At 38.7% G+C, this 22,919-nt stretch overlaps 1 protein-coding gene across 19 annotated transcripts in view; it reads left to right on the top strand.

Moving 5' to 3' along the window:
• Dtna (dystrobrevin alpha) overlaps positions 1–22,919 on the top strand; it is a 371,976-nt gene that overhangs the window by 267,968 nt on the left and 81,089 nt on the right. For 17 of the 19 annotated variants that reach the window (XM_063231777.1, XM_063231779.1, XM_063231775.1 and 14 more), the window contains 2 exons: positions 9,339–9,552; positions 21,606–21,691. In XM_063231777.1, the coding sequence (XP_063087847.1) occupies positions 9,339–9,552; positions 21,606–21,691 (300 nt within the window). The remainder of the gene's footprint in view (positions 1–9,338; positions 9,553–21,605; positions 21,692–22,919) is intronic. The other 2 variants (XM_063231783.1, XM_063231784.1) reach the window with 1 other exon arrangement.

The following is a 22,919-nucleotide window of genomic DNA, read 5'->3' as shown; positions in this document are numbered from 1 at the left end:
AATTGCCTTTGCGATTCTAGGTCTCTTCTGGTTCCAGATGAAATTTAGGAGTGATTTCTCTAGATCTATAAGGTATGTTGATGGTATTTCTATTGGGATTGCATTGAATCTGTATAAGAGTTTTGGGAGAATGGCCATCTTCACAATGTTTGTTCCTCCTATCCATGAGCAAGGGATGTCTTTCCATTTTCTGAGATCATCTTCAATTTCCTTTTTCAGTGTATTATAGTTTTCACTGTATAAGTCTTTCACTTCTTTCGTAAGAGTAATTCCTAAATATTTCATTTTTTTGCTTGCTAATGTGAATAGTCCAGTTTCTCTTATTTCCCTCTCTGTGATTTTGTTGTTTGTGTATAGGAATGCTATTGATTTCTGAGTATTGATTTTGTATCCAGCCACATTACTGAATTTATTTATTGTATCTAAGAGTCTTTCAATGGAGCTTAGGGGGTCTTCTATGTAGAGTATCATGTTATCTGCAAACAATGACAACTTAACTTCTTCTTTTCCTATCTTTACCCCTTTTATTTCTCTTTCTTGCCTAATTGCTCTGGCTAGTACTTCCAGTACTATATTAAATAGGAGTGGTGATAAAGGACATCCTTGTCTTATGCCTGATTTTAAAGTAAAGGCTTTCAATTTTTGGCCATTTAGTATGATGTTGGCTGTTGGTTTGTCATAAATGGCCTTTATTATATTGAGGTAAAGACTATCTATTCCAATTTTCTGTAGAGTTTTTATCATGAATAAATGTTGGACCTTATCGAAGGCTTTTTCTGCATCTATAGAAATGATCATGTGATTCTTATTTTTGGCTTTATTGATATGGTGGATTACATTTATTGATTTGCGTATGTTGAACCATCCTTGCATTCCTGGGATGAATCCCACTTGGTCATGGTGTATAATCTTCTTGATGATTTGCTGGATCCTATTTGCCAATATTTTATTGAGGATTTTTGCATCTGTGTTCATTAGGGAGATCGGTCTATAGTTCTCTATTTTAGTTGGGTCTTTCTCAGGTTTTGGTACTAGAGTAATATTTGCTTCCAGGAATGACTTAGGAAGGATTGCTTCCCTTTCAATTTCATTGAATAGTTTGAGTAGTGTCGGCATTAGGTCTTCTTTGTATTTCTTGTAGAATTCTGCAGTGAATCCATCTGGGCCTGGGCTCTTCTTGGTGGGTAAGGACTTAATTACATTTTCAATTTCAGTAACAGAGATTGTGTTATTCAACAGTTTTACATCCTCTTGATCTAGCTTTGGCACTTCATATGCTTCTAAGAATCTGTCTATTTCTTCTGTGTTATCAAACTTTTGAGAGTAGAGGTTTTCGAAATAGGTGTTGATGATCTTCTCTATTTCTATTGGGTCTGTAGTGATTTCTCCTTTTTCATTTCTTATTGCATGAATTTGAGCTTTTTCTTTCCTTTTTTTAATAAGGTTGGCTAGGGGCTTATCAATTTTATTTATTCTTTCAAAGAACCAACTCTTTGATTTGTTGATTCTTTGGATTGTTTTCTTAGTCTCTATTGCATTGATTTCTGCTCTGATTTTTATAATTTCCTCTCTTCTTTTGGCTTTGGGCTTGACTTGCTCTTCTTTTTCTAAGCTGTTTGAGGTGTAGCATTAAGTTGTTTATTTGTATTCGTTCTGTTTTCCTGATGTGGGAACTCAGTGCAATAAATTTTCCTCTCAGGACGGCTTTCATTGCATCCCACAGATTCCGGTAAGTTGTATCTGCATTTTCATTTTCTTTTAGGTATTGTTTGATTTCTTCTTTAATTTCTTCTGTGACCCACTGATTACTCAAGAGTGTGTTATTCAGTTTCCATGTGTTTGTGGGATTTTTGCAGTATCTTTTATCATTAAGTTCTAATTTCAGAGCGCTATGATCTGATAACATGCAAGGGATGATTTCAGCTCTTTTGCACTTGTTTAAATATGTTCTGTGAGCTAATATATGGTCTATTTTAGAAAATGATCCATGTACTGCTGAGAAGAATGTGTATTCTGATGTTGTTGGGTGGAACATTCTGTATATGTCTATCAAACCCATTTGTTCACAGGTATGATTCAGTTCTGTTATTTCTTTGCTCATTTTCTGTCTGGTTGATCTGTCCCTTGGTGTCAATGTCGTATTAAGGTCTCCTGTTACAATTGTGTTACTGATAATTTGAGTTTTCATTTCTGTTAATAATTGTTTTATATAACTGGGTGCTCTGGAGTTTGGTGCGTATATATTTAAGATAGTTATCTCTTCCTCTTGGAGTTTTCCCCTTACGAGTATGTAGTGACCTTCTTTATCCTTTATGGTCATTGTTGGTTTAAAGTTCACGTTGTCTGCAAACAGAATGGCTACTACTGCCTTTTTTTGTATTCCTACTGCATGAAGAATTGTTTTCCATCCTTTGACTTTCAGTCTGTGAGTGTCTTTCTGGGTTAGATGGGTTTCCTGTAAACAGCATATGGTTGGATTTTGTTTCTTGATCCATTCTGCTAGTCTGTTTCTTTTGGTTGGTGCATTGAGACCATTTACATTAATGGTTATTACTGTTAAATGTTGGTTAATTGTAGGAATCTTATCTCTCTGCTGTTGCATCTTTATCTTTCTGTTCTGTTTAATTATTTGCTTTGCTTAGTGGTTTTTTCCTTTGTGTATCTAAACTGTCTTTCAATATTTTTTGCAGGGTTGGTGTGGTGTTCATGAAGTTCTTCAGCTGTTCTTTGTCATGGAAGTATCATATTTCACCATCTATTTTAAATGATAGTTTTGCAGGATATATCAGTCTAGGTTGGAAATCATTTTGCTTTAGGATCTGGAATACTTCACTCCATGCTCTTCTTGACTTTATTGTTTGTGATGAGAAGTTTGCTGTGATTCTGATAGGTTTTCCTTTATAAGTGATATGTCTTTTCTCTCTGACAGCTTTTAATAATCTATTCTTGTGTTGGATTTCTGGGATGGTGATTATTATATGTCTGGGTGTAGTTTTATTTTGGTTATGACTATTTGGAGTTCTATATGCTTCACTGATCCTGATATCAGTTTCTGATCTCATGCTTGGGAAATTTTCAGCTGTTACTTCTCTAAATATCCTCTTGATATCCTTTATGTTGTCTCCTTCTTTTTCATTAATCCCTATCATTCTTATGTTATTCTTCTTTGCATCATCTTGCAGTTGTTGAATTGTTGTTTCCTGATTCCTTGTTATTTTTAAAAGATCTTTCCTTTCCTGTTCACTAGCTGCGATCCTGTCTTCAAGGTCTGAAATTCTATCTTCACTTTCATTAAGGCGGTTTTTACAACTTTCAGTGGAGTTTTTTATTTCCTGTATATCTCTGTGCATCTGCATTATGTATTCTGTTTGTTTCTTATATTGCTCGTCTAGGGATTCTATCTTTTTGTTTAGTTCCTCCAATTTTTTATCTGTGTTTTCTTTAGATATATTTAGAATCTCTTTCATTTCTTTTGTCATTTCTTCTTTTATCTGGGATATTATTTCGAGTTTGAATTTCTTTAAGGCTTCCTGGAGTTGCTTGTCAACTTCAGTAGCTATTGTGTCTGATATATGAGGTGGATGGGATATATTTTCTTCTAAATACATTCCTCCTAGGGTTTCCTGAGATGGGCTGGAGGTTTGAGGTTGTAATTAGGTCTTTCGTTTTGTCATTTTCCTATATTTCTGTGTTTCAAGTGTTATTTGAAAGCTTCCTCAGGATCTGTTGAAAATCCCCTTCTATGTTTGCAGCTACTGAGACTCTGGCACCACGCTACCCCAAGCCATTGGGCCTTCAGAACCAATGGCCCTCCTCTGCTTGTTCAGAACTCCACAGTTCCAGACAAGCTGGGCCTCAGGGACACTGTGCGCCCCCCTGCCCCTTGGAAGATCCACAGTTCTTCAATTGCAGCCAGGTTAGGGTACTCACCACAGGCGGCAGTGCCTCAGGAGCCTGTGATCCCTCCCTGCTTGCAGAGATATCCACAGTCCTCCAGACAAAGGAAGGGGCTTCTGCAGGCACTCCAGATCCACCCAGCTCCTCTGCACGCCGACAGCTAGGCGCAGCTGGGCTTGGGGGATAGTGTAGGCCCGCCCACCCGTCGGGAGCTCAGCAGACCTCCAAGTGTAGCTGGGATGGGGAGGCGGCTGTAGTGGCCTCTAACCCACTGCTCCACTTCACTGCACCCAGAAGCCTGGGGGGTCCGGAACAGTCTGAGATTTGGGCAGACTGTGCTGGGCACTCACCACAGGCCGAGGTGCCTCAGGAACCTGCGATCCCTCCCTGCTTGCAGAAATATTCAGTCCTCCAGACAAAGGAAGGGGCTTCTGCAGGCACTCCGGATCCGCCCAGCTCCTCCTCTGCACCAGTTATTATTGTTGATTCCGTTTTTCTAAGATGCAGAATCAGATCTTTGAACTAAATGAGCTTCACTGGTGGTGTATCTAGAACTGGAACTAACACTTGTATGATTCTAAACAACCGCAGTTTACTGCTTCTAACAGTGCTTCACTGTTGAGTCACTTCCTTGCATTTTCTCACTCAGCCAACAGATACTGATTTCAGCGTCTTTGAGCTCTGAGGAGCGCCGACGGTACGAACACTCATCACAGCACACGGTCTTCCTGTCCACTTATAGTACAGGAAGAGACAAGCAGGCCACCCCCAGAGAAAGTCCACTGAGTGCTGTTAGAGGAAGAACAGGGTTCTGAGGTGACACATGAGAGAGACGCAAAACCTAACAATAGAGGGTCCTTGAGGGAGTGATGTTGACAATCATGTATGATGAATGAGAGGTAGGTAAGAAATAAGCAGAAGCCAGATTTCAAGAACAAACAAGCCAGGCATGGTATCACATGCCTGTAATCCCAGGATTCTGGGAAACTAAGACAGGAGGATTATGAATTCAAACCCCCTGGACAATTTAGCAACTGAGCAAAACTCTGTGTCAAAAAATAAAAGGGCCTAGTGTATAATCAGTGTGAAAGTCCTGTGTTTAATCCTCAGTACTTCAGGAAAAATAGAGTTTTAAAAGCCACCTTTGGATTCCAAATTCATGGGAAATTAATAAAGGACTTTCAGAAGCTTACAGGAGATATGTCAGATTTACATTTCAAAAATACCACTCTGATTCCTGTACAGTGGGCCCTAGATTTAGAACCAGCTTGACATATGAACAACTTGGGATGTGGACTGGAATTTTAATTTTCTGGGGTTTTTTGTTTGTTTTTTGTTTTTGTTTTTGTTTTTGTTTTTGTCTTCTTCATTTTTACTGGTACCAGGGATCGAACTCACGACTGCCTGCTTGCAAGGCAGGCGCTTATGCCCCTGAGCTAAATCCCCACACCTGGAATTTTAGTTTTAACTCATAACCAAAGTCTTGAGTTATGACCTAAATGTCAGCTGCTTGTGTTTCCAGATGGTCTCAGATACAGATTCAAGCCTTAAAGAGTTCTGGAAGGAACAGTACAACATCCTTTCCTGTAGGGGGGGGGAAATCCTGGGCCAGTGTCTCTCTAAGAACCCTGAGATCTGCCTGTGTACAGACTTTGAAGGCTGTGTAGAGAAATCTGAGGCTACAATTGACAACCTGAGTTTCATGCAGCCCTAGGGAACAAATTGAATTTGAAAGTCAAGGGTCCATTGTATATGGAAAGAAATTGGAGAGAAGGAAGAATGAAGCCAACTGAAAGAGTAAATAAGATCCAAAAATGCATAATAGATATTGTGAAAGGGAAAAAAAGTGCTCAGAAGGGAAAAACACCTGGCAGAGGGGAAAGGAGAAAAGAAGGGAAAGGTTATATGTATACATGTAAGTATACATATGTGTGTATGTATATATATACAAGATAATTATGCTGCTTATCTCAGTTCATCAAAAAGAACAGTTTGCATTTTCATTGTTTAATCATTTGTTTCATGCCTAATTGTGTAATCTGAACAAATATTTTTAAGATAAAAATATGCAACATGTTAACTAGTGTTAATTTTCTATGATTATTTTTTTAAATTCTGTATCATTTTTATCTTGTTTTTAAAATTTAAAAAAGGAAGAAAGGAAGGAAAGAAAGAAAGAAAGAGAAAATCAGACTCAGTCAACCAATAAGAAGTCAAGATTATTTTCGGTGAAGGAAACCGGTGATGGTCATAAGGGACTAAAGTTACATTAAGGAGACAGAGTTTATGACTTGCTCATTGGTAGGGCTCAGGAATGAGATACAGCTTCCAGGTGAGGTCGGAAAGTGAGAAATGGGACCATTCACCAAAAGGGATCCCCAGACAGAGCAAGTCTGGCAGAGAATAGATGAACATAGGCTCTGCAGACTGAAGCTGAAGTGCCTCCAGAGGACCCTGGGTGACACAATGGCCACCCCATGGGCCTGTAGGACCCCCCTCCTGCAAATTATGAGAAGATGCCGTGTGCCTACAAAGGCTCACTGCAAAGGGCAAGACACCTTCAAATTTTCCTTCTCCACCACCAGCCAGGTCTCCTTGGCTTGTAGCACCTTCCTCCTGTGGTCAGGTCCCAGTCCACGTTCCCAATGACCGATGGCCAGGGTCCAATAGCCTCCCTTCGGGGACTACACGGGCCACAAAAACAGTCAGCGCAGCAGGCCAGATCACACCATCCCCGTTCTCTCTCATCCTCAGAGACAGATCCCCAAAGACCAGATCCAAAGCATTTAGAGATTAGATACGTAAGGAACAACTATAGGAACCCCAGATGTCTGCTCAAGCATTAAAATAAGAAAGCTCTACTTAGAAATACCATTTCTCTAAAAGTACCCTGCTTGTTAAATTTCAAAAACTGATTAAATAATGCTAAGAAATGCAAATAATTTTATCATTTAATGTTTTTAATATACAGAAAAAGACTGTAAATTTGGAATCACCTAAAGTTGTATTCTTCAAATCTAATAAATATTTACATATTTCCATTGATAAGTGGTTTGTATTTACCTGACCCAAATAACAGGCATACCAGTGAGTTTCTCTTTTGACATAACACATATTGTCAATTGTTCATATGTAATAGACTTTCTATGTCCTACTTTTTACCTCATCATTTTTCCATATGAGGAGTATCATCTCTGCTTTACACATGAGGATAGTGAGACTAGTAAATCTTAAAGGCTGAGAGATTATGCACTTGTAGTGAAGGAGTCAAGATTTGGGCTCCAAGTCTGGTGCTTAAGGTTAAGCACAGTGCCTTTCCCTTCATAGCATAAAGCATGCAATAATTATTTAAAACAGTAGCAATCCAGATGCAGCAGTGCACATCTGTAATCCTAGCTACTTAGGTGACTGAGGTGGAAGGGTTGCAAGTTTGAGACTTTGTCTCAAAACAAAAAATCAAAGGGCTGGAGAGGTAGTTCTGTAGTAAGACACCCCTGGGTTTGATCTCTGATAGCATAATAAAAGAAAAATGAAGCGACACCAAACATCAAAGTAAAAGTCCCAGTAACCAAAGATGTAGGAAATAAGAAGAGTCAATGAAAAAGCATTATGTAGTACAGTTCCCAGGAAATGAAACAGAAATACATACTTCATTGAGAAAAGACAAAATATTTGTAAATGCAGAAGTGCACTGAAAAGTGAACCTTACACTTGGTGAAAACACAGAAGTATTTTCACTTTCCACAGAAGTATTTTCACAGAAGTATTTTCATTTTTCAGTACACTTATACCCTGCTGATGGGAATAGTACAATAGTTTTGGAAAACACATCAGAAGGTTCTTTATGGTTAAAGTATATACCAGATCTTCATTTCTAAGTATTTACCAAGATAAGTAGAAGTATCCACAGGCTTATATTATACATGATTGTTCATAATGATTTTGATCATAAAATTCAAAACTTGGATCAACTGAAATGTCCAACAAATGAGATGATAAGCAAATTGTGGTATATCCATGTATTGACATATTACATGGCAATAAAGAGGTCCAAACTATTGTTACATTCAATCATACACATGAGTCTTAAAATATTTACACTAAACAAAAACATCCTGGTGAAAAATAATACATACTGTAGGATTTCAGCTATGAAATTTTGAATTCTAGAAATTGATGACCTTGAGTGGGGGAGAGAGATGCTTTAGTGGGAATAGATGGCAGGGAGCACTAGGAGAATTTTGGGACTGATGGACAAGTTCGTGCTCTTGGCAGTGGTGACGGTGCTGGAGTGTCCTAACCATATTTCACCGCAAAGAAGAACTAGAAATGAATTTTTGACTATTCCAGGGAAAGTAACCACGACTTAATCTAGTTAAGTCAGTCAGTGATTGTATTGGCCGTGTTTCCCATTGCTGAAACAAAACCACTTGGCACTCACAGCTTAAGGGAAGAGAGTCTGCTTTAGCTCACAGTTTGAGAGACTTAGATTCATGGTTGCCTGGGTATAAAGCAAATGCATCCTAGAGGCAGAAGGGGTGGCAAAAGAAAGCCACTCCATTCTTGGAATCCATGAGGCAGAGCTTCCTGGAAGAGAAAGGAATACAGTATGATCCTTAAGAACCAGAACCAGATACAGTATGATCCCTAAGGCTGCACTCCCATGACCCCCTTCCTGCAATGAGGTTCTGCCTCCTAATACCCTTGGTAGCTTTCCTACAATGGTTAATTCACTGATGAGTTTAATGCCCTAACAATCTAATCACCTCTTCAGGAGACTTCACCCAGTAGAACTGACAGTCAAAACTAACCAGCATGATTATGTAGCCAAGAAATTGCTTGTGGTCGGAGCAGTTAATAATCCACTACTTAGTTCTGCAACTGCATTGCAGTAATTGCTTGACTTTTTTCTCTTGTCTTCTTACCTTTCCTTTTTGCTTACTCCCAGCAGCTCACTGCTAAGAAATATATAAGTAAATGAAAATACCTTTAAAGACTCAATGTAATTTTGATATTCTTTCAGACAGTAACATTTAAGTGCTGGTCCTGTTTTCTTTCAGAGGGGCCAGTGTGCGCAGTGGAGAAATACTTTAAACTAGATAGATCTGGGTTTAAATATCAGTTTTGCCCTTGACTGCCCTCTGTGCTGTCGTTTAACTCCTCTATTCTTCAGCTTTCTTACATGTAACATAGGTATTTCAGAGGTCACTGTAAAGATTATAAATCACTGTGCTATTCAGTCAATGATTTGCTTGGTATTGTATGTTACACATCAAGTCAGTGATCATGCACTGTCTTAAACACTTTTATTCACGTCAACTCCTGCAACAGCCGAACACATGGAGGAAATCCAGATAAACCAGGGTGGATGGGCAAGTAAAGAAGTATATCTGCCTTTCCATTCACGTCGGGCTGACCTTTTGACTCTGCTTTAATTGTAGTGCACCTGGTAGACATTTGGAACGTCATAGAAGCACTGAGAGAGAATGCTTTGAACAACCTGGACCCAAACATAGAGCTTAATGTGGCCCGCTTAGAGGCTGTGCTCTCCACCATTTTTTACCAGCTCAACAAACGGATGCCAACCACTCACCAAATCCACGTGGAGCAGTCCATCAGCCTCCTGCTGAACTTCCTGCTTGCAGCCTTTGACCCGTAAGCTCTTACTGTCAGGGAATACATGTTCAGTTTCAGTGACCTTCTGCACTTTCCTGGGTTATTTCCCCAAATATTTTCTAGAGTGGTCTCTTTTTTCTGCACCAGATAGTTACATCAATAAGTTTCCCTGTGATTGATATACATATTAAAGGCCGTGGGAAAGACTGCAGCGTAAAACAGTGCCACAGGAACGTGAGGACTGTGGTGTTTTATGAGCTGACCTGTATGTAACTCATTCTGCAGCTCTTAGCAGCTCTGGTCACTTGAGAGTAGGTCTGGATGACACACCAATGGGGCAGCCTACTGACACGTGAAGCGGAGAGGATGTTTCTCACTCTCTTTTTGGAAAATTGTCTTGGAGTGTGTTTCTCGTGTATCATAACAAAACCTAGAGCAGGCAGGGGAGAAACTGAAAAGGGTTTCTTGACTGGTTTAGTCCATGGAACCATGATTTGTGTTAAATGGACCGGTCAATTATATACACTGTAAAACACCATGATGCTGTCCACAGACGACAGTTGAAACTCAGCCTCATTATCATATAATTTCCGTCACAAAATCAGAGAATTTCAGAGTTAGCTGGTATCTTAAAGACTGTTCATCCAAATCTCTCATTTTACAGATGAAGGGACAGAAGCACAGAGAGATTGTCGCTTATCCAGGGCATTGCACTGGGGTAGTGGCACTGTGGGGACGTAGGTGTTTCAACTAAGCTTCCTTTCCAAGGTATATGTCAGCACCACGAAATGTGAAAACTCCCCTAAACCACACTACTGTGTAAAATTTCCGGAGACTTTTGTCCATAGCTTCTAGCATGAATGGAGCATCTCCCCTGCACTTTCATGACTTGTTTTGAATATTAAAAAGGGAAATTGCTAAGCTGATCTTGCAGCAATCACATCTCAAGATTGAAGATTTTGCTAAGTCTCCTTTTCTGGCCAATGTGAAGAGCATTTACCCCTGCAATGAGATGTCCCACCCAGGCTAACGCCCTTATGCTGTTCACCAGTGGCACCACCTGTCACTTTACAACCTATAATGGTAACAGAATTGTCCCTGCATGGTTTTCCAGTATACAGTGTCTCCACAATGCTTATATTATGAGCAATTCTCAAGTTGAAGTAAGCAACTTTAAAAGAACAGTCCAGCTTGATACATTCCTTGCTTTGTCTGTGAAAACTTCACAGACATTCAGTATAATTTGCTGTTCTCTGGCCTAATCATGATGGTAATGGGCGGTAGAGCAGGTAAAAGGGCTGCAGTCCCACATGACAGGCAGCTGAATGGAACCAGCCATGGTGACATTCCTGTTCTGCCCGCTTGACAAGACCATGGCAGCTTTTAAATTCATCACTAAGGGTTGTGTGGGGCTTATTTATTGTAAGTGTGTATTATCTGCCTATCACTAGAGAAAATACCTGAGACAATTTATAATGAAGACATTTTAACTTGTAATTTCAGAGGTTTCAATCCATGGTATCTTGGTACATTTCTTTTGGTACTGTGGCAAACAAATATGTCATAGAGGACACAGCAGAGAAGATCCATTTGCCCTTATGGTGGCTGGAAAGCTGGAAAGGAGGGAGAGACAGAGAGAAAGACAGACAGAGGAAGAGTAGGAGAGGGACAGGGACAGGGACAAGGACAGGGAGAGAAATCAGTTTCTCTTAAGTTTACTTTCAGTAGATCTAACTTCCTTCCACTAGAGCTTATCTCCTAAATGTTCCACCGTCTTCCAGGAGCATCATGGGCTGGGGACCAAGCCCTTAGCTTTGGATGACATTTAAGGTACAAATCGTAACAAAATGCAATAAATGAAAATATAAAAAAAATATATAATTTTCCGCTAAGTTTTGGGGTACTGGTGGAAGATTATTAGGGAATCAATGTAAGTACAAAACAGGGACAGATTAAAAATCACACAGGGAGTGTTTTGTGAAATAGATGGAATTCAGAGTAACACAGTGAGATGTTTTGCTTTTGTTTAGAAATACTGGTTAGATCATTTCAAAGAACAAAACCATAAATGTTCCTTAAATAGCTACTGATGATACAGCTGAATCATTTCAAGACTGGTGAGTGCTAAGTATAAGGATTATCCCAAGGTAAAGAGAAATTCACACAAATATTCAGAAAGAAATGTTTGCTTATTATCTACTCTTCCTACAGGTGGGAAGTCTCCAGATGTTTATTTGAGGAACCTTAATTGCCATATGAAGACCCTAGACTAAGGATATCTTTGCTTTCTCCCCTTCCCATACCAAATGTACATATGCCGTTCTGCTGGCTCTCATATTTTCCTTCTGCTAGCTTTGGAATTCTATTGTGAAATGGAAGCTACAGGAAGTAGAACTAACTAGAAATGTAACTTAGAAGTGAAATAAAAAGAGATACTTTGAAAAATAGAATGTGCAATACTATTTCTTATAATAGTAAACTTCTGTTTATCCAAATGAGCTCCACTATGGAGTCTGATGTCACTTCCTCCCACCCACCGTCAAGCTCGAGTGTTTAAGACAACTTTCTATATTTTGGCAGAGATAAATGAGCTGATGCTAGTAAAACAAAGATGTGCTGTTGCTAATATAGAATTACTGAAACATTAGGAGATTGTCTCCCATGTGCTGTATCTTAATTGGACATATTTTAAAAACAGAAAAAATCCAAAAGTGAAAAAAAAAAAAAAGAAGATGCTTTAAGAACCTGGACTCTAAAGAGGTGATGTTTTAAAAAGGAGAAAAAAAGCAAAAGGAAGCCAGGATAGTAATTTAAACTCATGAAGAATAAGAACTTGAATTCAAAGAAACTTGCTCATTTCTTTTTTGGCAGAACCTTAAAATCCACCAGATTCAACCCAGTAGGCTCTGAAGCAATATCAAAGTCCACTTGAGGTGGATAAATTCCTGGAAACCAGATTGACCCTCCCACAAGCATAATTCTCCAAGAATAACATTTCCCTTCCTCTCCCCAAAATAGGAATCTCAGTTCTCATACAATGTTTCCTATAGTCAGTAGATCCCTAACTACCATGCTTCTGTAGTCATTGAAAAAATCAGTGTCTTAGAAGATACAGGGCATAGCTATATATGCAGGGTGACATGCTCAGCGTTAGGGGGTAGCATCTGACCCCAGTGGCCTCTGCCCAGACCTGACCTTCTGTCACTGAAGAGAAAATTCCCCTAGTCTGAAAGATATCTACTCTTCCTCACTTTCCAAAGTGGTAATTTCGGTGCAAGGGGTCATTCAAAGGAGCATTTATAGCCAACTTCTAAGCAGATGCTTTCTGAAGCTACAAGCAGGGCTCCTAGAGAGATGATGGATGTTCCTAGGAATGATGAGAAGAGAGGGGTCAGAAGAAGAGAACAGGACTGAAAAGGAAGAAGATACATCATTTTCTTCTCATCCTTGCACCCCTGGAATTGTTTTCCCCTTCACTTCTTTGTCCCAAAATCCACTAAAAACCAGGCAACAGCTTTTTCTGTCCACTCTTACCCATATCCTCACAGAGGAAAAAAACAATTCTTTGAAGTGCTCTAAGGATCTTTACTGTTGTTATTATTTTTTAGGAAATAGAGAGTAGCTCCAAAGAAAATTAACATGGCAGAGAGTTACAGGATGAAGTTAATTCTCAAAAACTTATAATGCTCTGTCTTTTTGAGAGGTGGATCCATGTGATAGTTTATATCTAGATGTCCCTCCAAAGCCTCATGCATGCATAGATGGGTTTTGGGGGAGGTGATTGGATCATGGAGCATGTACCTCATCAGTGGCTTAACCTCAAATATGATGTTGGGATGTGAAGTCTAGTTGGAGGAGGTAAGTCGTGGGGGGGATGGTCTGGAAGGGTATGTCCCCCTCTATCTTCCCTTGATTATTCTGTGCCTCCCACCACCATGCTATGAACTCTTTCTCCTCCATCTTGCCCCTGTGCCATGCCACTCTGCCTTGGAGTCAGTCAAGACTATGGACTGAAACCTCTACAAACTGTAAGCCAAAATAAACCTTTCCTCCTTAGAGGTGAGAGTGTCAGGTATTGCGTCTCAGCAATGACAAAGTAACTAAGACAAGTCACAAACTGAAGCTACTGCGTCTCCCAGGCAAGATGATCACCCTTCCCCAAGACCCAGTGCTCCTTGTACAAGGTTCTGCTAGTCTCTTACACTGCATCTCTGATCGTGTATCTACTTCCCATAGACTACTTTTGGGTGGGCTGTGGTTTAATCTTGTTTGAATGCTCAGCCCCTGTGACTAAACCCAGCACAGCATGAACTGATGAGTGAAAATTAAAGGCTGACCTTTCTTAGTTTTCATAAAACTAACTTAGTTCTTATTCAGAAAATAAGTTCTCCTTGATCTCCAATGTATTAACGTCCTTGTGACTTCATTCATACCCTCTAGGTGAGGCATCCTGATAACTAACGTAGGGGACATCACTGTCACAAACCTCAGTGTACCTCTCTTGCTTTCTCCTTACTCCCCAGTAAACACTAACAACAACTTCAGCTTTGACTTCCTCTTACTTAGGTTTATTAGTGCCTTTCTTCTTAGGGCAGTCACTCACAAAATCGCATGTGACAGAGGCTTGACTTTTAGCAAATATCATTTCTGTATACATTCAGTCACTGAAAGAAACCGTAGGACAGTGATGAGTATTAAAGGGAAGAGTGAGTTTTCTCTTTGCAGGGATCAACTTGCAATTGAACGTCAGTTCTTCAATATTATTGATAATAATAGATGTAATAGTGGTTAAGAAGTACCCAATACTGACCATGTGCCAACAGTCTTACTAATTTAGCATTGTATTATGTAGTGATTGAGGTTGAGGGGGTGATGAAGCCAATATAGAAAGGTTAAATAACTTGTAGAGCATATAACTTCTTACTAAAGAATGAAGAAACAAAACTGATTCAAATTCAACTCTCCCCAAGCTTTCTGTTTCATTCTTAAATATGAGAATTAATGTGTTCTTTGCACTCAGACTCATCCTGATCATTGCAGAATATTAGTAGTAAGCTCACCTTCGTAACCTTTTCAGTTTGTGATATTTAGATGCATTTGACACTCCATGTGAAAGAAATTTTCAAACTCAACACGTTTTATGTTGCAGCATTAGTGCCAGTCTTATAATGACTATGCAGAATGACAAATCCATTGTATAACAGTCTTGCACAGAGAATATAAATCCCTGGTATTTTCCTCCGTGTGACATGTTGCACCTTGCCAAGCCATGGGGAAAGCCATGCCCATTGCTGAGCCTCTGATACCTCTGATACAGCAAACACAGATTAATTTCATATGCAGATATATGAAATGATCCTGGAACTCTGCCAAAACCTGGCTGCCTTTTCAATTTTATAAATGGTTCTGATGTTTAGTGCAAAAAGAAAAACAAAGTCCACAGCCATTTTTCTGTGCACCAACAAAATGCACTGTTCATGTTTAAGACTATGTGGATGCATGGCCACCAAGAAGGAAGAGTTACACACATTCAAACGCTCTTCTCTACTTCTGTTACTCATACCAGCTATAAATATTAAAAACTGTTTACTTGACTTGATTTTTTCATTTTAAAAATTATTTATTAGTTCATATACGCTTGCAATGCTGAATACTTACAGTCACCTTGGGAAATTGATACATCACATTTCATTTTAATCCCCTCCCCACTCCTCCCCACCTCCCTGCCTCCTTCCCCAGGTCCCCTTCCATTTCCCTGTTTCCCCACATCTCTCTTTTAAAGTGATTTTTTTTCTTTTTCCTTAGCATGTCCCAAATTCAAGGTAGCCACAGAACATTATCCTCTAGTAACTAAAATTTTGTTCTGGTGGAAAATAGTTTGTGTTCAAGATTTATGCATGAAATGAAATCATCTTTCTAAAGAATTTTCATGGTTGCAAATAAATTGAGCATCCTTAATGTCACTTATCTTTTATCAGACTCATACTTTGGATGAGTGACAGGTAAGATTTTAAAAAGGCAAAGGAGACAACCCCAGAGTATTAGCCCTTCCCAGGGCCATGAGGAGTTCTTTGCCCAGACGTTTTGCTAACATTTTAGAAAACCCAGAGACATCAGGGCAAAGTGCAGGGTTTCTATTTGGCCTTAAGTCAATTTCTCCATCCCCTGAATTCAAGACCATTGTATAACTGTAACTCCACCCAAAGCATGTAAATATTATGTACTGTATCACGTGCTTATAAAAAATAATAAGGGCCATAAAGTTAACAATTATAATTTTACTTAAACACTTTTATAGTTCTCAAACTAAATTTACATAATAAAACAGGAAGGTTTATTTTTTCTTTTGTGCATTTAATTACCATATTCTAGATGCTGTGATAAGCTAGGGATAAATGATATGACAAGATGAAGGAACCGAAATATACTTTATTTGAAAATTAAAATTCACTATTTCCAACCCTTCTGTTCAATAGACTGTGAGCAAATGGAGGATAGGGGCTACTTCTTACCTGTGTATCACCAGCCCCTAGGATAATTCCAGTAAATATTTGATGAGAAAATAATGAGCATTTTTTTTTTTTTTTGAGCCAGGGTCTCTCTATGCATTCAGGCTGGCCCTACACTCACTTTGTAGCCCAGGCTGGTCTCAAACTTGCAACAATCCTCTTGTCTCAGCCTCCCAAGTGCTGGGATTACAGGCTTGTGCCACCACACTCAGCTAATGAGTGACTCTTAGGAGCAAAATAATTTTCAGGTAAGGAAATGTGTGGTGAGAGAAGAGAGTTGTGCAAAAGCAATTCTCAGTTAATTAAGTCACCAAAATACATGAGAAAGTAGTTTGGGTGCTGTACCTCTACTACGATGAGCAAAAATGCTTATCAAATGTCTTTATGAAATATGTTGATAAAAGAGGAATTTCTGATTTTGTACTCTCAAAGGGAGAAATAACTTCTTCCTGCTCAAGGAAGCATTCATCAGGATTCAGATTTCACTGAAACAGTAGCTTTAAAAAATCTAATATAGTACTTGTAAAAAATCAGTTTGTCTCTGTATATTAGGGCACAGAAAACCCAGCCCAGAATAAAACCGTTACTTATGTTTATTATGTTAAATTAAACTTTAAAGTAGTCCATGTTTTTCTAGGACAAACATTCTACAAGTAGCCCTACATATTTTAGCCAAAGAGTGTTTTCCTCTTTCTGTTTTCAATCAGTTGTGCCCGAGGAAAAGTAAGTTTCCAGAGTGCAACAGCAAAGTGCAAAGGGAAATATAAACTCTAAAGTATTATTAATTTATGAAGCAATTTCAGTTTGTATTTTTGATTATTTGTTTAGATTCACTGGGTTCTCTGCGATGCACTGTTAATTAAATACCAGTAAAACAGTTTAAGTGGTATCTTTGCATATGAGGCTAGAACAGAAAGTTTGTACAAGCAAAAATCTCCAGGATAATTGGCTTAAAACTGGAATACATTCTATTGTGCCAAAATATAAGTGGTAGAGGGTTGACCAAAGTACGCATTATGTGTTGCGTTCTTTCTTTACACTGGAAGCAAAAAAAAAAAAAAAAAAAGAAGAAGAAGGAAAAAAATGCTACATGTAAATTTGTACTATTTTATTTTTTAAACAAAATTATTTTAATAAAAATGGCATTTCGTATTCTTTTGTTTTTAAAATTAAAAAATTGTGTAAATGGCATACTAATCATAATTTCTTTGCAAAGCTTTTACTGTATCTTTTACACCATGAGCTGCACTTTCAGTTTTAACCTGCAGAGAAAGCTTCTGTGGTCCCATCATTCATCACTGACTCCTGGGCCTGGGATCTTAAATGTGGTCCTCCCAGAGACCTCTGGCTCTGTCCTTTCAGAAATGGCCACCAAGCCACACTGTTTAAGAAACTGAAGGTGTGCCGCCATAGCGTTTCTATAAAAACAGGAAAGGACAGGCTTTCTCTCTGCTCTTTCTGGTGTCTCCTCAATTCCGGGCTAGTGGGCCGGCAGCATTGGGGCAGTCCATCTCCTTCATGCCCAGCACACATCGCAGCCCACTTCCTGAGTTGTGGCTGCTCTGACAACTCCTGTAGGTGCAGCTCTGACAACTCCTGTAGGTGCAGCTCTTCCCTCCCCCATACTCCTGGGAGAGTGCTGTGTGTGAGGTACGATGCAAAAATACTTGAATGCTTGTATTTTTAAAAAATTACGACAGTAAAAGACACATTGTTATTGTTCTCCTTCAAAATATTCCCCCTTGCACCAAACACACTTATTCCATTTTTCTTGTTGCTTTCTAAAGCAGTCCTGGAACTGCCTTCTGCTGTGTCTCTAGCTGAGCTGTCACAACTGCCTTGATGTCCTGAATCAGTTCAAAATATTTATCTTTGGTGGTCATTTTGACCTTGGGAAAAAGTCAGAAGTCACATGGTGTTAGATCGAGTGAATAAAGTGGATGAGAACACATTGTAGTATTTCTAGTTGATAGGAATTGCCACAAAAATTTGATCAATGAACAGTATTCAAAATTAGAGAATATTTAAATTTTAAAATTTATTACAGCAAAAGACACATGCCATTAATCCCCCTATAACACTCTTCCTTACTGCAAACACACTTGTTTCATTAATTTAAACATTCAGTGTATTTTTCAATTACCCTTGTATGTACCTACTCATTTGGAATATACTATGCCACCTTCTTATCCCTTTGTACAAGACCCATGGGGCTTCCTGTTATCCATCTTCGTGCATTTGTCTTTCCATTTCTCAAGCTTTCTCTGCTTGTTTATAATCAAACTTACTACCAAGTAAATACAATTTCTAGTGAAATGTCTCTATTTGGGGAGTAGCAATTGCTCTCCTTTCCTTGTTTCCTATGTCAATATCAATTCTTTCTTTCACATCCAAATAGGGTTCCTAACCCCAAGACTTTGCTCAGCAGTGGCCTTTGGTATGGGGCCCTGGCCAGATGCCTTAAAAATAGACTCTTTTCTTTACCTCTACTTTTCTCCATCCTGTTATATCTACTGAGAATGCACTTTTTAAAAAAAAGTTCATTGTATTTGTTGTCATCTTTCTCCTTTGAAAAGGCAGTCATGTCACTAGCTCTTTAAACCCTTAAGGATTTGCCCATGCCTGGAGCATGCAAGGTCTGAACTTGCACAGTAGAGGTCTGCGTACCAGGACCTAAATCTTTGCATACCCCCCCAGTCCTTCTTCCTGACAGGGTCACATTTGCAATCTGGCACAGTAGCTTGCATAACAATAGATCCAGTGGCCTAATTTCACCCTTGAGTTCCTGCAAAACTCTCATTCAGGTGCCCTCCCTGCAGTGATTTATCTAGATTTATTGCGTCAATTTGGCAGAATAGCTCAGATACAACCAATGTAGAATTTAATATAATCAATCTTCCATTTCTAGGAAAAATACAGGACTGGCAATCTGCCTATGATCTTCTTCACTAAAAGCTAAGGTTTCAGAACTCCCTCATGAGTATCATCATTTCATCCTTTAGAGAACTCTCCATTCTTACATCATCTGTGCTCAGTCCTCTCCCCTGAGTTAAATTGTTAACTCTGATTCATTGAAAGGAAGTTGTACTGCTCTTGAAAACTCATATAAAGTGCTCTCTTGCATTTTGAAAACTGCTTTCTTGCTATATTATTTCTAATCTTCCCTGCTTTCCAGACTCTTCTGTTCTCATTATTTGAAACATGTTCCCACCAAAGAAAAGAAATCAGTTATTCGCTGATGTAAAATGCTTGATACCTCCAGTTATCTAAGCAATTGGGAATACACAGACATGAGATAATTTTGACCAAAGTGGTTTATACAAAACCATTGCAATTTTTATAAAGCTATCTACTCTAAAATTTGTTTAAAACCTTCATGAATAGATGCTCAAATTGTTAGGGATACTTATTATAATGATTACTATCCATTCATTAATATAACAAACACATTGATCATTAATTTTGTGTTAACCAAAAGTGCTAAGCACTGGAAATGTTACTGATTTAGAAGAATCATTCCTGCCCCCAAGATTCTCATAGTGTAGAGTCACATTGCAGACAAGAAAACAAGCAAATCAAGGTCACTTCTTGTGACAAATGTCACATAATAGGTAAAAATGGAGGAGAGAGGGATGCTTATCTCCCCATCCAAGGCAAAAGCTGTTTTTAGAGCAAGGTGAATGATGGTATCGATTAGTATCTCCAAGAGCGGGTGGCAGAGTCCTGGACAGACTGTGGGGGAAGGGGAAGGGCCAGGAGACATAGAACTAGGTGGCAGCAACACAGAAATGATGGCAACTGAGACTGAAGCTTAAAATATGGTCAAATTAATTTGTAAATGTGCAAGCAGAAGGATCATGTTGGAGGTTACTACCATGTTAAAGCAAGAACCCATACAAGCAGCAACCAATGAGGGAAGGAATGGATTCCATAGACAGTCAAAAGAGATATTTGAGTCTTTCAAATGTTTATTCAAGACAGTGGTGAAATAAAGAAAAGCAAGAAATCAAGGTGAGAGTGACATCTGCTCCCGTGTGCAGTTGTGGATAACACTGTAGCTCTACCAACTAAAAGAGGGATGGAGGAGGAAAAGTTATTAAGGAAAAGTTATTAAGTACTATGGAAGGGATCTTCAAAGATGATGAGTTCTGCTTTAAACATACTTGTATTTGTGTGAGGTATCCAGGCAATGAGTTTTCATAAAGAATTATATAAGTGTGATGCTCAGGCTGATAAATGCATTGGGAGAATCACCAGCATCAGATTCAGTTAATTTTGTATCCTGCCTAGCTATTATATTCAAGGTGCTATACTAAGAACCAGAGCAACAAAAATGACTCACCAATGATTCCTTTCAGAAGCCTCTCAAGGAACAAAGAAGCCTACTAAGGAAATATATAAATCTTACTCATTTGCATCATTTATTGTACGTGCTAAAGCATTGGCAACACAGACTTTATTTACTTCTCAGTCACATTATTACTTTAAATAACTCTTTTGATCATTCTGAAGAGAAGCAGTTATCAAAGCAATGATTCACTAGTATGATACTCTGTCTGATTCCAAAGATATAAGAATGGAGTGGTAGACTCAGTGTCACAGCACCTGTCTGGCAAGCATGAGGTCGAGTTCAATCCCCTGTACCAAAATAAATAAATAAAGAACACAGTGGTGCCGCAGTTCATGAACTTGATTCTTTCCATGATTCTTGTAGCAGACAAAGTTGGACCAGAAGTGAACCAAATGTAATGGTTAGGTTCGATATTCATCTTACCAGGAAATGTGATTTGGTTTTCATCCAGTTCCATTTGCAATCAGAGTTATGGAAAGAATTGAGTTCATAACCAAGGTACTACTGTACAGTTTATTCCAATAGAATATAATTTAGCTGAAACACTATACTTCTTACAGTATGCGCTTTACGTCCCATTTTGTGAAAGACAAGGTTTTTATGCTTCTAAATCAGCAAAAGTATTTGTGTCAAGTTAGGTAAAAGTAGAACTATTCACACAGAGTTCTTGCTTTTCCCTCTTTCAAATACCAGCTTTCACTGAAAAGTAAATATGTCATGCAGTCACAGCTCCCTTGTGGGTAGGAAATGATAGTTGAAATAATAAACGTGTGATGAAGAAGTCCCCATAATTATCCTGTCCTCAAATTCAGGGATTCTACGACACCTCTGAAGCTTGTTTAAATAAATTAGACTGGAATCATCCTGCACACAATTATTTTATGAAATCTAAGTTAAAAGCAAGTTCTGTTGTTAAATTCATAGTTAGCTAGTGCAACTTCTACTGGCAATCAGCCCAATTTTGCAAGTGAGATATACAAAAAAAAAAAAAGAAAAAGAAAAAAAGAAGATGATGATGATTCTGATGTGTCTTGAAAAAAAGGGAACTTGAATAGACCGATTTTCAGAAATGATGTGAATTGTACTCAACCTTTTCTAAAGTAAATGTGTTCATATAATGCATGCAGTCACATAGCTTGTGATTTCTCCAGAACAGAAAATGTCAAACATTACTGGTTGTGCTCCAAATGACATCATGTTTGTTTTGTGTTTTTTCTATTACTACTAAACAGGGAAGGCCATGGCAAAATTTCAGTATTTGCTGTCAAAATGGCATTAGCCACATTGTGTGGAGGGAAGATCATGGACAAATTAAGATGTAAGTTACTCTTCTTGGTTTTCTATGCTCTGGGGCACTGTCCCTCTCCCACAGTCCTGTCCTGCCACTTATTTATGTGTTTCCTCCTTCTATGAGAATCATTTGAAGTGCAGTCTTCTTTGATCTTTGGATTTTGTCATAGAAATGCTTTCATATTAAATAAATGTTAAATGAAATGAATATTTTCCTCTACTTATGGGCATTTAAGACTTGAGTATCACCAACTGAATTCTTTCTGATGTTAATGTATATGCAATCTTTCTAGTTGCTTGAACTGTGCTGTATTACAGGTAGCTGATCAATTTAAAGATCCCCAAACCACATAAGGGAGCAATGCCCGTTAGATGTTTTAGAACCACAGGTACTGGCACATTTCCACATTTTCTGAGCCTGTCCTATCCAAGTTACTGGGAACTCCATGGATTCCCAAGCAGATACTGCCAGAGAATTGGCGTTAGAATTATATAGAGGTTGTACAGCCCAAGACTGCTGAAAAGCATTAACTGGTTATGCATCTTTGTGTATTGTTGTCACTGACTACAGGACAGTTTCTTAGCCAACAACAGTGATTTTTTCATTTTTCTGCTGATTTAAAAAGCTGAACCTTATAAAATAAATTACATGTGTGACATGGTGCTAGGATTTAAATCCTGACTCTTTTCTCCATGGCAGTGTTCCTCAAGTTTTAGCATGCTTTTCAAAAAAATACAGACTTTTGGGTTCTGTAGCAGGAGGCCTCAGGTAGAAATGTGGGGTAAGAATTTTCTTTTTGCACTAGATTAAAATGATACTGATGCTTATGTTTCAAGGTTTCCTTTAACTCCATCTGTTGTCGTAAACCTTCTGAGTTTGAGTTATAAAGCTGTGCTAAAAGGTCACTGCCTTGGGAGCTGGGAGTTCCAGCCATGGGACGAACTTACTGAGTTACCCTACATTTTTTTTTAATTTCACTTAGTTAGTCCTCAGCTTTCTTCCACAATCTAAATTTGGGGATTTTATTAATCACCTGTAGTGTTGCTTCTAGCTGCAGCCATCTGTGACTCACAACCATAAGTTTTTTGAGTATTTTGTTTTGTGTTGTTTTTGTCTTTTTGAGACAAGATCTCACTCTGCAGTTCAGGTTGGCTTTGAATTCACTTTGTAGCCCAGGCAGGCCTTGAACTCACAGTGATCCTCCTGCCTCAGCCTCTCAAGTGCTGGTATTATAGGTGTGCACCACCATACCTGA

Source organism: Cavia porcellus, unplaced genomic scaffold (genome assembly GCF_034190915.1).
Source record: "Cavia porcellus strain 051 isolate PalLab524CR breed Dunkin Hartley unplaced genomic scaffold, mCavPor4.1 scaffold_20, whole genome shotgun sequence".
NCBI classification, from domain to species: Eukaryota; Metazoa; Chordata; class Mammalia; order Rodentia; family Caviidae; genus Cavia; species Cavia porcellus.
This window is presented reverse-complemented; position numbering and strand designations above follow the sequence as displayed.